This window comes from Ciona robusta, chromosome 9 (assembly GCF_009617815.1).
Source record: "Ciona robusta chromosome 9, ASM961781v2".
Classification (NCBI taxonomy): domain Eukaryota; kingdom Metazoa; phylum Chordata; class Ascidiacea; order Phlebobranchia; family Cionidae; genus Ciona; species Ciona robusta.
This window is the reverse complement of record NC_143243.1, coordinates 4,618,745-4,634,379: the sequence shown is the minus strand read 5'-3', so window position 1 is coordinate 4,634,379 and position 15,635 is coordinate 4,618,745. Positions and strand designations below refer to the sequence as shown.

The 15,635-nt window shown below is 34.4% G+C and overlaps 1 protein-coding gene across 1 annotated transcript; it reads left to right on the top strand.

The window, feature by feature from the left end:
* The first annotated feature begins 544 nt into the window (after positions 1 to 544).
* Positions 545 to 14,946, top strand: LOC149731178 (uncharacterized). The gene is made up of 21 exons (XM_089884374.1): positions 545 to 706; positions 1,525 to 1,602; positions 1,967 to 2,077; positions 3,057 to 3,146; positions 3,810 to 3,947; positions 4,058 to 4,261; positions 4,979 to 5,155; positions 5,492 to 5,749; positions 6,086 to 6,229; positions 6,568 to 6,771; positions 7,152 to 7,247; positions 7,714 to 7,881; positions 8,626 to 8,832; positions 9,232 to 9,429; positions 9,797 to 10,006; positions 10,461 to 10,655; positions 11,406 to 11,516; positions 11,931 to 11,964; positions 12,848 to 13,017; positions 14,141 to 14,321; positions 14,739 to 14,946. Exons 1-21 carry the CDS (start codon positions 584 to 586, stop codon positions 14,753 to 14,755), a joined length of 3,114 nt encoding a protein of 1,037 aa, XP_089740500.1. The 5' UTR covers positions 545 to 583; the 3' UTR covers positions 14,756 to 14,946.
* The last annotated feature ends 689 nt before the right edge of the window (positions 14,947 to 15,635 follow it).

Here is a 15,635-nt window from a genome sequence, read left to right as displayed (position 1 = left end):
GAGACAGGATATAGCGACAAAACAACAGTTGTTAAAACACGCTTACAGTCAAAGACATATTGTATTTATTCGGAAGAAAATAAGCGTGGTCGCTACACCTAGCAGACAATCGAGCATGATGTAATAGAATGATGACAGTAATTGAATTAAACTGAATCTATAATTGTCGTTTTATCACTAACTTCGTCATTTTCGCTCGTCTATATAACATATAGTAGGGTGGGGGGAGATGGGTCACCCTATCATTCTTTTTCCTTGTCGCAGTTAGTAGCAAACAAAAAACGTTCAAAGATTTAAAAAAAACTAGATTCTCGTGACTTCTATAGACCAACAACATAGTGGTAGGTATGTATGTGTTTAGAGGTATAGCAAGGTGGTAGAAGATAGGACACCTTTTCAATTTATTTTCTCTTCCCATTCGTTAGTAAACAAAGAACATTTAAAGAATCATAAAACCGTATCCTCACGACTCCCATAGACCGTTGTTAATTGTTTAAAACACGATCAAAATATTTAGATATTATGTGCTAAAGGTGTTCCTATAATTATATGATTGTTTTAATAGCAACACAGAATCGTGTTAATGCGAGAACCAAATGATATTAAACTAGCTGCATACAATAACCACCAAAATATGTCGGATACAAAGTGTGACGTCACTGATGACGTAGCAAGTGGAGAAGGAAAAATTCACAAACGGAGGAAAGTAAGTTATATATGCCTGTTGTGCACTACTGGGTAGTCTAAAAACATTTTATTTTTGCCCACACAATTTTATCTTTCTAATTCCTTTGTTATACAGTAGGGTGGGAGAAGGTGGTACGCCATTTCATTCGATTTCCTCTTTCAAAATACAGTTAACCATAAAAACTCTCAAGAAATTATAAGATCGTATCTTCACGACTTGTTTACGTGTTAATGGTGTCCCATTTAACCGCACAGTACTATATATATAGTAGGGTGGAAGAAGGTGGGACACCTTTAGCACATAATATCCAAATATTCTGGTCGTGTTTTAAACAATTAACAAGGGTGCATGGAAGTCGTAAAGGTATAGTTTTATAATTCTTTGAATATTTTTTGTTTACTACTAAATCGGACAAGAAAATGCCATGAAAAGGTGTCCCATCTTTCCCCATCCTACTGTATAATCGTATAGAAATTAGGAGCGTCTTAAAAATAGCCTTTTGGCGCGCGATATAGGCTGGCGTGTTCGAAGTCTCCTAGTTTGTGTTGATATCATAACATAATTTTTATTTATCTCTTCGAAAACGATATCGAATCTTTTGATTGTCAGAGCGGAGTTAATGTTAATCGCTTAGTCGTTCGTTATGGCAACTAGCAGTTATAACACGAATGTACAATTGGGTAGCTTGTGCGTACACAAGCGCTTCCGAGTTGCCCACACGTCTTCGCAGGGCAGCAGAAGTGTTGAACCTTCTATGCTTACTTTACAGTGTTAATGCAAACAGTGTGACGTGTTTTAATCTCATCGGTTAATGTGATTCAAATTGTTTTATATAGGAACGGAGACGAGATGATAAGAAACCTATTCGCTTGGTGTCGTCATTGGGCGAAGGAAAATTGGTTGATAAATTCAAGGTTAAGATTTTACTTGGTGCAAATTGGTTTTAAATAAGTGGAGATTTACCTATTAATAAAATGGTGGATGGGAAATTGCCCAATCGGAAAGATTTGTAATTTTTTTATAGCTTTATTGTTAATGTTTAATTAATGTGAACATTAACCCAACTTGTAATCAGTTTATAAACGAGATTTATTCATATATTTGCCGCAAAATGAAAATCTTCGTTCTTATATTTCATGTAACATTTTTTATTTCTTTGGATTTGTTTGCCAGTTATTTTGGCATTTGATAGAAAATACATTTTAAAAGTGTTTCAATATCTACCAAGAATCTATATATTTCTGTTTACGTTTTGGTAATTGTTATCAACAACAAAAGAATGCGATGGGTGAAAAAGAAAATCGAAAGAAATCGCGCGAAAAAATGGAAAAAGATCGAAAACAATCGAAAGAGAAACGGGAAAGAGAAATCGCAAGGTTTCAAGCTGAGGTTCGTATTGGTTGGTCTTGATTGAATGACTAGGTGTCGGTAATTATTTAAATTAAAAAATACGGAAAAACGAACAAAACAGCATTACAAACTACAAAGTGTTAATAAGTGTGAAACAAATTAATTAAATAATAATAATACCTTTCTAAATACATAAAACACTAGTAAGAACATCTTTCCCACATTAGGTCGGTTATATACGCTCTTTCGTTCTGTTTAGTATCGTCGATTCTGTCGTGTAGTGACCGCTGGTGCTGGGTTGGAGCAATTGCCGTTAAGTGTCTTGACCAAAAACACATTTGCCTGCAATAGTAGCAGCGCAGAGCCTTGAACCTATTATTTTCATTAGTTTAACACACATAGATGTCTTCATCCATTGGTTTGATCCAGATTTAGGTTTATCCCTATTGTGACAATGCGTTCATTGTAAAGCTATTGCTCCAACATGACTGCAATTTGAGATGCCAGGCTAGTGAATAGTCCTTCCCCTGTTAACCACTAAAAGAGTTACAACCAATTACTGATCCATATAACTACTAACCTCTATAACCACTAGCCCCTGCCCTTGCCCCAAAACTTATAAGTTTATAACCCCTCACTATAAACCTGTACTGCAGCAGTTCTTAATTTTTTTGTATACTTTACACTTATAACAAAGATACTTATCAAATTTACCCCCAATGTGTAATATGGCGCTCATTTATTAAAAAGCGAAAACAACTAATTACAGCAGTTATATTTAATGCGACAGATGCACTTGCTTTTTGGCAAGAGTTGTTCAATGTCTTGTAAAGTATTACAATTGGCACTATTTTTCTCTGCTGTCAACTGATGTGATTTTTGATTGATAGCTCATTTACCCTCTAAACGCGAAGAATTTACCCTCAGGGGTAAAATTTACACAAGTGTAAAAAGTTCTGAAGTACTGTATTATTATGCGGTTATGCCTATATAAACTGGGTTTTATATTGCACTGCAGATTGATGCACTTTTAGAAGATGGCCCCGTAGAAGCTCCAAAGAACAAAACAACAAAGACATTTGTTCCTAAATTAAGTGGAACTGTAAAGGTATGTAACTTATAGGTGGTTTGTAATACAATAAATAATACAGTGTAAATATGTTTTTCACTGTAACCGCGATTCCAAAATGGAACGTTTCATGAGTAGTTTATTAAATAAGGTTTAAACAAACTTAAAACGTTTCATAGTAACCTAAAAAAAACAAAGAGTTAAAGTAGCTATAAAGACAACTTAACACGCACTCTAACTTAACTGCAGTACAAATGGCAAGTAACGCATGCAAACTGAGTAACGTGGCAAATTAGGAAATACGGGAGAAACGTAGGAATGGTAATTAGGAGCGGCGCACTTAAACGGCATGTAACAATAATAGCAGAGGGAATTCTGCGAAGGAATTCACTGCACAAAACTGTTGTTTTGTCGATATATACTGTCTTTTCGTTTAAATGCTTCCAAATCTTCGCTGCCGTAATCGAAGAGACAAATAAAGTTATTATTATTATGATTAGTAAAATAAACAACCCAAGTAAAGTAAAAATAAACGCAATTGCTGTTCAGTGTCTTACACAAGAACACATGGGCCCACAACAGTAGGAGCAATGAGCTTTGAACCCACAACCTCTGGGTCAGAAACATGGGTGCTAATCAATGGTGCGACCCCTAAAACCTCCCTGGCTGCGCCACTAGTTGTGCATATGAATTTTTCTGCAGGGAAAGTTTGAGGCTCTGGAAAAGAAGAAACAAGAAGAAGAAAGACTTAAAACTGAAACTGAAAGAAAGAAGAGAAATGAACGAGATTCAAGAGAAAAGAAAAGAGTGCAAATTGAGCTGGCAAAGAAAAAGTTAAAAGTAGGTATACGCCCACAATGGTAGCACTAGCAGCAACGAGCTTTGCACCTGTAACCTCTAGCTTTGACTTAGAGGCATGCACGGTAGGCTAACTACTGTGTTCGATGCAGATGAAGGAAGAGGGGAAGTCTTGTGACGAAGAAGAAGAAGAAGATGTAAAGATCATCAAAAGTAAAAGTCCCGGAAAAATCAACATCGATTTTCAAGAGGAAGAGAAAAGAAGAAAAGAGAGAAAATCAAGGAAGTTGGAAATGGAAAAAATGCTCCGGATGAAGGAAGAGATTAGATCTATGAAACAACCAGTACAAAATGAGGTGCGTGTAACGTAAAGTGATTAAGACAATTTAATTTACATAGCTTTACACCGTTAGCATTGACAGTAGTATGCTATCAGTTATATGGCCCTGCTTATGGATTATACAAGCAATGGCAGCGTAATGTAATTTCTGCCCTCTATTATTACTGAATGGGAATAACAATAAGTGAGATCACTTGAGCAAATGATAGTTTTAACACAAGTGTCCAATGGCGCAAATACGAATAATTTCGGCTCTGTTTTCACATGCAACATAATATTCCTAAACTTCAGGAATTTTAATTGCTGCCTTATAATTTATAATATATATAAAATAATTAATGAGCTCACTTAAGCAACTTGAGTTTTAACACAAGTGTCCAACGGTTCATCACGTAAGATTTCTATTCATGTTTTAACAACTGTTGTTTTGTCGCTATTTCCTGTCTTTTCGTTTAAAATATTTCTAAATCTTCGCTACCGTAATCGAAGAGACAAATAAAGTTATTATAGTAGAATGGGGAAAGATGGGATACCTTTAGCGCCCAATATCTAAATATCCTAATCGTGTTTTAAACAATTAACAACGGTTTATTGGAGTCGTGAGGATACGGTTTTATAATTTTTTGAATGTTTGTTGTTTAACACCAAATGGGCCAAGAAAATAGAATGAAAAGGTGTCCCATCTTCCCCTACCCTGCTATATATTTTGGTGCACTACATTCCCAAACTTTAGGAATCAAGCGATGAGGAATATCATGCACAAGATTCACCAACCCCGGCTCCTAAGAAACTTACAACTGATTTTAGCAAGTTGTTAAAAGAACAAGAAAATAAACAGCGAAGTCAAATTGAAGAAGAAAAAAGGAGGAAATTGGAAGAAGAAAAGTTGGCTTTTCGAGCCGCAAGATTGGTAGTTTGATGTCCTAATTATTTTATAGCTCGTTTTACCCAAAACACACATTTAGTTACCACATATCGCTTTTATAGTTTAGTTATTACTTATTAGTTTTTTTTTGAATAAATGTAATTTACTAATTTATTTATCCTCACATGCATTGAAAAACCAGTCATTATAACACACAGGTGTTATTTTATGCAGCTCATGCCCGCTTACGAGTTACTACGTATGTAACTTGCCTATCCTCACATAGCGGGCAACGACAGTTGTTATAACATGAATGTTCTGTTTTACACATCTCGTACTTGCCTAAAGTTACTACGTTTTATGATCGCATGTATTTTACAGGCTGCTGGTGAAACAGATGGTGTATCGTCATCATCGTTGCAATCGCAGAGCAGCAGTCCTGAGGTGAGCAGAAAGAAACCCAACAGATTGGCGTCATCTTTCACCAAGTTTGATGTACTGGAAGCGCAGAGGTTTGAGGAGGAAAGAAAGAGAATACAAGAGAAAAGAAATGCGCTCTTGGAGGAGGAGAGAAAAATGTTCGAAAAAACAAAGGCGATGATGCAGGAATGCTCCGACGAGGAAGACAATAAAGCTGAGGTTTGGCCGTGGTGTGACTTAAATTGTCAAATGTAGAACTGAAATCGCGAGCTATGTTATATACACTGTTGTTATATACAATTTTTTACTGTTAAGTCATTGGCGGGACTTTTTATGTGTGAAACGTGAAAAATATGTATTTTCTTAGTAAAACATATTCGTAAAATTTATTAGTTTTTTAGAACGCAGTTTGAGAAATATCAACTGCATTTTAGCTGTTATTTACCCCTACATAATGATGACTTCAGACGTTGAAACAGCTACAAGAAAAATGAATTTACCAGAATATTTTTTATTGGATTAAATCTTCCAGTTGATAAATGCTTTTTATTTCAGACTGTTACTCCAGGAAGACTGAACGCTTCTCTCACAAATTTCGATATTTTTAATCAAAAGAAACTTGAGGAGGAGAGAATTCGACTTCAGGAAGAAAAAAGAAAGTTACTTGAAGAAGAAACGTTTAATTTTAAAAAACACCAGGTTAGATGAATTTATGAATCAAAGAATATCAATTTAAGTTGGTTTAGCGACCAGGCTTATTTTTTTCCAAATAAATGTTAAAACACACTTACAGTTAAAAACATATTTACATTTATCTTCGATTACAGTTGCAAAGATTTATAAATATTTTAAACAGGAGACAAGATATAGCGACAAAACAACAGTTGTTAAAACACTTACAGTTAAAAACCTATTTACAACTGTTGTTTTGTCGCTATATCCTGTGTTTTTGTTTAAAATATTTTTAAATTTTCGCTACCATAATTAAAGAAACCAAAAGTTTTTATTATATTATATTATTATTATATTCTTCACAGAATCTTATGGAAAGAGAATCTTCATCAGAAAGTTCTTGCTCCGAAAATAAAGAATCCGAAGAAAATGAAGGTGATGGAAATGAGCGAAAGAAAAAAAAGAAAAATAATAAACTAACTCGAGTTCCGAGTAAATTAGATTATTCGAGAAGAAAGTTTGATGTCTTGGAAAGACAACGAATGGAAGAAGAAAGATTAAAAATCCAGGTTTGTGGGTTGTTGCCCTGGGTGCAACGTTTTTCGCGAATTCCTTTAAAGTGTTTGACTATCAGTGCATACAATGACTGATTTGTATTTTTAAAATTATTCATACAAAACTTTTTCTGTATAAAAATTTTCATATTTTTTTTTGTATAAAAATTTATATATTTTTTTGTATAAAAATTCTTATAATTTTTTTGTAAAAAAAATTCTTTTGAAACTTTTTTTTGTATAAAACTTCTTATAGAACTTTTTTTGCAGAATAATTCTTATAATTTTTTCTGTATAACAATTCTTATATATTTATTTTTTTAATAATTTTAATTTAAATTAATTTTTTTTAAGAAATTTTAATTTAAAATTTATAAAAAAATGTGTTGTTATAGGAACAGCGCAATAAACTATTAGAAGAAGAAGCGCGTTTTTTTGAAGAAGCAAAGCAACATTATGAAGAAACTTCTGACAGCGAAGATTGCACTCAAGTAAGATTCAAAATATATTTGTAATTTTTTTATCTTAGCCTATATCCTGTTGAATGTTAAGAAATCTTAATCTCAAATAAAGGTATGCCTTGATTTCCTTGCAGTTGTAAGTTACAGAAGATAGTATAGTGACCACGCACCACGCTTATTTTCTTCCAAATGAGTATAAATATCTTTTTACCTGTAGGCTTTTTTAAAAAGCGTTGTTATTTTGCCAAATTCTATCTTTTTGTTTAAAATATATCTAAATCTTCGCACCCGTACTCGAAGAGACAAAAAAAAGTTGTAGTTCTGTGGGGTAAGTTGGGACATCTTTAGCACATGATATCCGAATATCCTAATCATGTTTTAAACAAATGACAATGATCTATTGAAGTGGTAGGGATTTGGTTTTAAAATTCTTAGTTTTAGAATGAAAAGGTGTCCCATCTTCTCCCCCTTACTATATTACTATTATTATTTGTAGAAAACCAGAATTGAAACCTCGCCTGGAAAGTTGGACGGAGGTCGTACCAACTTTGACCGAATTAACATGGAGAGGTTGGAAGAAGAAAGACTTCGGATATTGAAAGAAAGAAATCGTCTTTTGGAGGAAGAAAAAAAACTCATGGACCTTGAAAGAGAAAAGATGAAGGTAAGAATGTAACTTGCTTTATTCTCACGTGTGGCGAAAAACAGCAGTCGTTATAATACAGGTGTTCTGTTTCCCATCCCCATGCCAGCTTAGTGCCAATATTAGAAGTTTAACTTGTTAGTTATTAAACATAAATGGCTTGTTTGTCTGCTAGGTGTAGCGACCACGCTTATTTTCTTCCAATTAAATGTAAATATGTTTTTAACTGTAAGCATGTTTTAACAACTGTTGTTTTGTCGCTATATCCTGTGTTTTCATTTAAAATATATTTCTAAATCTTCGCTACCGTAATCAAGGGGACAAATAAAGTTATTATTATTATATATATTTTTTATTATTATAATATATTGTTAACAAAATTAAAATTAGTAATGCATTAGGTATACAACCTCAAAAACGAATGAATGAATGAATGTAACTTACTTTATCCTCGCGTGGCCGGAAAACGACAGTCGTTATAATACGGGTTTAACACCTCGTGCCAGCTTACGAGTTACCATGTATGTTACTTTGTGGGTGATTATTTTTGGGGGGATTTTTTTTTTGTATGGCTGATAATTTGGACAACCCATTAGTGACCACTGGGTTGGAGCAATTGCTGTTAAGTGTCTTGCCCAAGAACACATACGCCCACAATATTAGCAGCGACGAGCATTCAACCCATTACCTCTGGGTTACGGACAGGTGCTGTAACCACTATGCCACGGCGGTATCAAAAATAAAATAGTTATTTGTTCTTTATAGGAAGAACATTCAGACCAAGACGATGAAAACAAAGAAAGCACGAACAGAATAACACGACGCCTTCCAAGCAGATTAAACAAATCTTTCACTGAGTTCGACAAAGTTGAAAGGATGAGAATTAAAGAAGAGCGAGATTCTCTTTTCCAGGAGAAAGCTCGGAAGTTGGAAGAAGAAAGAAGATTGTTTAAAGAAGCTAGAGAGCAAATGGTAGGATTAATTAAAAAATGACAAAAAAATAAAAAGACGCAGAAAATTCAACTAGATGTTATCATCTATATTAAAACACCCAGGACTCTACGTTTTGAGATAAAATCATGTTTTTTTTAAATAAATTTTGTAAATTATTTGTTAAGATATTGTGTAGTATGGTGGGGTAAGATAGGACACCTTTTTATTCTTTTTTTCCTAAACAAAGAACATTCACAGAATTATAAACCCGTATCCTCATGACTCCCGTTTCAAAACACGATCAGGATATTTGGATATTATGTGCTAAAAGTGTCCCATCTTACCCCACCCTACTATATATATTCGCCTAAATGATATCGTAAGTTTTGGCAAAAAATGCATAAAATATTACAGAAAATCCCTTTTAATTTCATCCAGAAAGATGACAGCGACTCTGCTGATGAAGTTAACTCGTCAATGCCATGTCAGCCAAACAAGCTTCCATCTACTCTCACAAACTTTAACGTCATCGAAAGCCAACGCTTGGAGAAAGAGCGTATTCGGCTTCATGAAGAACGAATCAAACAACTTGAAAACGAAATAAAAATATTTGAAGATCAGCGAAAACAGAACCCGGTAATTTGCTGTTACATACAGAGAATTTGTCTGGTGCCGTGGCAAAGTGGTTAGCACGCCGGCCTATAACTCAAAGGTAATGGGTTCAAGGCTCGTTGCTGCTACCATTATGGGTGTATGTGTCCTTGGGCATGACACTTAACGGCAATTGCTCCAACTCAGGTCACTAGTAGATTGTCCAAATTATCAGCTGACACAAAAAAAATCACTCACAAAGGAGCATGCATAGTAACTCGTAAGCTGGCACGAGGTGTATGAAACAGAACACCCGTGTTATAACGTCTTTTTTTCGGCCACGTGAGGATAAGGTAAGTTACAGTCATTCATTCATAGCATCATGTTCTGAATTTTATGATGTTTTATTTAGGATAGCGTTGATGACGTTACAAGTGCTACGAAAGAGCTTCTGCAGTCAGCTAAGAACAGTCCACGTCCTAAAAAATTAGCGTCGTCATTCACTAAATTTGACGTCGTGGAGAAGAAAAGGAGAGAAGAGGAAAGAAGGAGACTGCAAGAGGAGAGAGCTCGGAAATTAGCAGAGGAAAGAAGAATGTTCAAAGAATCCAGAGAACAATTAGTGAGTATACAATATTTTGTTTCATGTCCGTGCGACTTTTCACCCAAGGGTACTGAGTTCTAAACTCAAACTTGCTACTATTGTTGGCTTGTTTTTGAAAGAATGAAACCATCACCTTTATAGTTCTGTTAACGTGGAAGCGGACACTAGGTGTATGAAGCAACTATATATATAATACGTCAACGCATATATTAATAGGTGCTCTAACTCAGAGGTAATGGGTTCAAGGCTACCATTGTGGGCATGTGCGTCCTTGGGCAAGACACTTATGGGCAGTTGCTCTAACCCAGTGGTTACTAATTGGTTGTTTAAATTGTCAGTTATAGATATAAACAAACACCCACTGACTAATATACATGGTAACCCGTAAGCTGGCAAGAGGTGTATGATCACTTGTGTGATAACGGCTGCGTAAGTAATTTACATTCATTCATTCAGTTATACTGCTTCACAGAATAACCAGAGTGACTCGGAAAAAGAGGATAGCATTTCTTGCGATGCTCCGATAGTTGGGAAGATGGATATCCGCGGGAAAATAGAGGCAGTTGTGAGAGCACAAGAAGAAGCTGAGAGGAAGAGAATAGAAGAAACAAAGTTTAGTCGGATGACAGGCGAACAACAAGAGATGTACTTGGCCCGACAGCGACAGGTTGTTTAATAATAACTTTTTTAATAATAATAACTTATATTTGTCTCTTCAATTACGGTAGCGAAGATTTAGAAATATTTTAAACTAAAAGACAGGATACAGCGACAAAACAACAGTTGTTAACCACGCTTTTTAAAAACATATTTACATTTAGTTGGAAGAAAATAAGCGTGGTCGCTACGCCTTAAGTAACTTTTTGGTGACTTGTTAGCGAAACAATGCCCACTATCTGTTTTTATGTGTTTTAACCTGTATAAGTACTTAATACCGAGACTCCCGGGAAAAATAATAAACATTTTCAGATTCAATTATGTTTTTTTTGTAAAATAGTTATTAAAGGTCACAAATATCTTGCATAAATTATATAAATATTCGTAAACTTGTACATAAACTATATACAGGTTTTGTTTAATTTAATCATACCAATTGATTTGATAGAGGGCACGAAGTTTCCTGAAATTTTACACTTAGCAACATATTTATCACAATCCAGTGCCGTGGTTAAGGGACCTGCCTCTATCCTAATGGTGTTGGGTTCAAGTCTTGCCACTGCTATCATTGTGTCCGTATGTGTCCTTGGCCAGCATAAAAAAAAAGAAAAAAATGCAAAAAAACCTTCAAAGTTACATTCATGGTAACCTGTAAGCTGGCACGAGGTGTATGAAACAACACCCGTGTTATAGCGACTGTCGTTTTTCGGCCATGCGAGTATAAAGCAAGTTACATTCATTTAACATATAACCTTCACAGATCGAGATGCTGCAGCAACAACTTGCATCTGCCAAAGCAGGAGGATATTCCGAGGATTCTGAAGAAGAGGAAAGCGACGATGAATGTTATTATTACTATACAGATGAAGAGGTATAGCATGTGTGTTAATTTTAGCCGCACATTTATTGAAAAAAAAAATTGTTTTTTTTACCCAGTTTTTCATTGGCTGATGTTGTTCAGCAGAGGTCTCACCTTTTAAACTTTTTGGACTAAATTGTTAGCAATCTCCTAATGAAAAAACACTTTACTTCTTAAATAAAAAAACTTATGTTAAAAAAAGTCTGTGTTCTTTTTAATATTTATCAGCAATTGCGCTAACCCAACATTGCCGATAATGGGTTTTAGAAATTTTCCGCCATATGTAAAATACATCTATAATGTTAAATAGGTGTAGTATGAGTTAAACAGTTTTCCAGCAGTATTAACAAATTATAACAATCAATTTATGTTATTTAGATTTCCACTTGGATTTTTATTTTAATTAAAAATATTAATCTTTGGTAGGCAGAGGACAGCGAGGAAGAAGATGAAGGAAACGGTTCGTAGTAGTTTTTTAAGAATATCACTGGGTCGTTTACATTTTTTTTCAAGTTAATACACACATTATACAATAATGGCTTGTTGTTTGTCTGCAATTTTTTTAAATGCCTGCACTAACTGTGTTTTATGGTGGTGGATTTGGAAATATATATTTTAGTACAAGCTGTTTAACTCGATAATAACTAAACGTGGCTCGATTGTCTGATAGGTGTAGCGACCACGCTTATTTTCTTTCAATCAAATGTAAAAATATCTTGCCTTTTCTTTTAAAATATTTTTTAATTTTTGCTACCGCAATCGTAAACGATAAATTATTTTTTTAATATTAAAGGAACATTGTATCTAAACTTTGGGAAATTCGGTTTGGTAGAACAGAGGAATATAACACTAAGTTACACTATACCTGCAAAAATAATATTAAATCAATTATTTTCCTACCCCTGGGATGCTATTCTCGGCTACAGACTGAACTAGTTGCCGTCTAAATTCGATTTTGCGTTTTCAGTTGCCCAACTAAAATTTAGTCAGCAAATTTTAATTTTTAAGTTGATTTAATCAGTCGATAAAAAGTTTTGAGTTGATTTTGACCGACAAACTTATGTAATAAGTAACACAGAAATTTAGAAATTTAGTAGGCCGACTAAACTTGAAAAAACACCGAATAGGTTTTAGTCGGCCAACTAAAAAACGCAGTAACCAATAGTAACCGCGAGTTTAGTCTGTAGCTGAGAACACAACCCTTGTCTATGTTATGTTTAAAGTTATTAAACTTTTTATCTTGTTTCCATGCAACTAGAATTCTTGAATAGAGATTAAATGAGGTTATGACAAAACTTCCTATTATAATTAGATATCTGTAACATTGTTAACATTGTGATCAGATGGTTCTGACGCTGAAGAAAACTCGGCAGCAAGCGAAAGTGGATGCAGCAATGATTCAGGGGAATATAGTGGGTATCCATACTTTGTTCAAACGCTGAGCAATCTTAAAGTTAAAGAAGGGGACCCAGTCAGATTTGACGCATATATAAATGCAAACCCACACCCAAAGGTGAGTATACCTTTGGCAGCGTTTCTTAAACTGGGGTAAATTTACCCCTAAAGGTGGCTGTACACAGTATCCGGAATTCGTCAGTTTCGTCGGTTTTGTCCGGATTTCGCTGCCGCATACAGAATTTAGGAATGGGTTTGCATACGACTTTGCAAGCAAATTCGCATGCCGGATACTGTGTACAGCCACCTTAAGGTAAATTCCTCGTATTTAAGGGGTAAATCAAAATTCGCATCAGTTGACGGGACAGACAAATTGTGCCAATTGTCGCACTTTACCAGGCATTGAACAACTTGTTGCCAAAAAGCAAGCGCATCCGTCACATTAAGTATAACTGTAAATTAGTTGTTTTCGCTTTTTTAAATGAACGCCATATTACATATTGGGGGTAAATCTGATCAGTATCTTTGTTAAAAGGGTAAAGCAAATGAACAAGTTTAAGAACCGCTGGTCTAAGGCAAGATACACAATGTTTATATGTATACATGACATAGTACACAAAAAATAATCACCTACAAAGTTAAATACTTGGTAACTCATAAGCTGACATGTATGAAACAATTGAATTTCATTTTCAATTTCATTTTCGTTTTCATTTTTGTTTTCAATTTCCAATTCGTTTTCATTTTCATTGGAGTCAAAAAATGAGTCAAAATGACCCACAACCCACAAAGTAACTCACTTGGTAACTCGCCAGTGGGCCTGGGGTGTATGAAACAGAACACCCGTGGTATAACGACTGTCAGTTTCTGGAAACCTGAGGATAAAGTAAGTTACATTCATTCAATAACAACTTTTTTGTTTCTTCGGTTACGGTACTGAAGATTGAAAAAAATTTGAACAAAAAAACAAGATATAGTGACAAAACAACGGTTGTAAAAACTACACGGTGTTTAAATGATCATACACAGAATATAATAATAATAACTTTTTTGTATCGTCAATTACGATAGCAAAGATAGAAAAATATTTTTATTGACAAATTTATTTTTATATTGTAAAGTTATTAATATATTGTATTGTTTTTTTGACACCTAGGTTTTAACTATAAAAGCTGGAATGCCATTTAAGGATAAATAAATACTTATAAAATATATAGTTGTAACAAAACTTTTTATTCTAGGTCGTTTGGTATTTCAAAGGCAGGGTTATCCGGAATTGCCCAGATTACCAATACATGAACAAAGGAACTCAGTATTCACTTTATATGAACGAAAGTTTTGTGGACGATACTGGAGAATTCGCTTGCAAAGCCACTAATGATAAAGGAACGGCCACTAGTAAAGCTTTTCTTTTCGTAAATGGTAGGTTTTTGGTTTTTTATAAATAAATGGGTTTTCAAAAATAAATGAATGTAACTTACTTTATTCTCTCGTGCCCCGAAAACGACAGTCGTTAAACACGAGTGTTCTGTTTCACACACCTCGTGCCAGCTTACGAGTTACCAAGTATGTTACTTAGTGAGTGATTAACACTGTTACATATTCATAAAAATTTGGCTAATAAATGTTTTGATGTCCTATTTAGGTTATATAATTAGTACCATAAATTTAGTTTAGATATTAAATATATAGTAGGGTGGGGGAAGACGGAAATAAAAAAGTATCCCATCTTCCCCCACCATACTATATAATATAATGATGATTAAGATATATTGTATATCTTCATGTTTTTAGACTTTCCAATTTCTACTTTAAAAATGTAACTTTTGACTTCTTTAGAAATTGAAGAAGAATGATTCATTCGGTGAGATAAAAACTTGGTATAATTGCTGTCAGTTCTCACTTCTATACAACATTATGCTGTTGACACGACCATTATTATTATGATGGTGATATCTTTAAGAAATTGATCGCCAAGAATTTGTTTCCTAAAAATATTGTGCATGGTATTACACATTTGAATATACCAATAAAATAAAATACACGACTTGTTTCACTTAAATTCTTATGTTATTGTAATACTTGGGAACAAATTTGTGCCACGGCGCCGGACGTATTTGTCCTTGGGCAAGACACTTAACGGCAATTGCTCCAACCCAGCGGTCACTAATGGGTTGTCCAAATTATGAGCCACACGTAAAAAAAAAAACGAAAAAATCTTCCACAAAGTAACATACTTGGTAAACTGACACGAGGTGTATGAAACAGAGCACTGGTGTTTAACGACAGTCGTTTTCCGGCCACGTAAGGATAAAGTCAGTTATATTTATTCACAAAAAATGTGTTGAAAATCAGTGAAATAGACTGATGAATTCTGTTACTCCGCTACAATCATTTATCGTTGGTAATATGCGATGTAATGTGGAAGAAGACGGGACACCTTTAGTACATAATATCCAAACATTCTGAACGTTTTTAAACAATTAACAACGGTCTATAAGAGTCGTGAAGAGATACCGTTTTATATTTCTTTGAATGTTCTTTGTTTATCACCAAATGGGACGAGAAAACGGAATGAACAGGTGTCCCCTCTCCACCCACCCTACTATATATTACTACTCCATACACCTCTTGCCAGTTTACGAATTACCAAATATGTTACTTTGCGGTTGTTTTTTTGCATCTTTCATTTTTTATGTATGACTGATAATTTGGTCAACCCATTAGTGGCCGCTG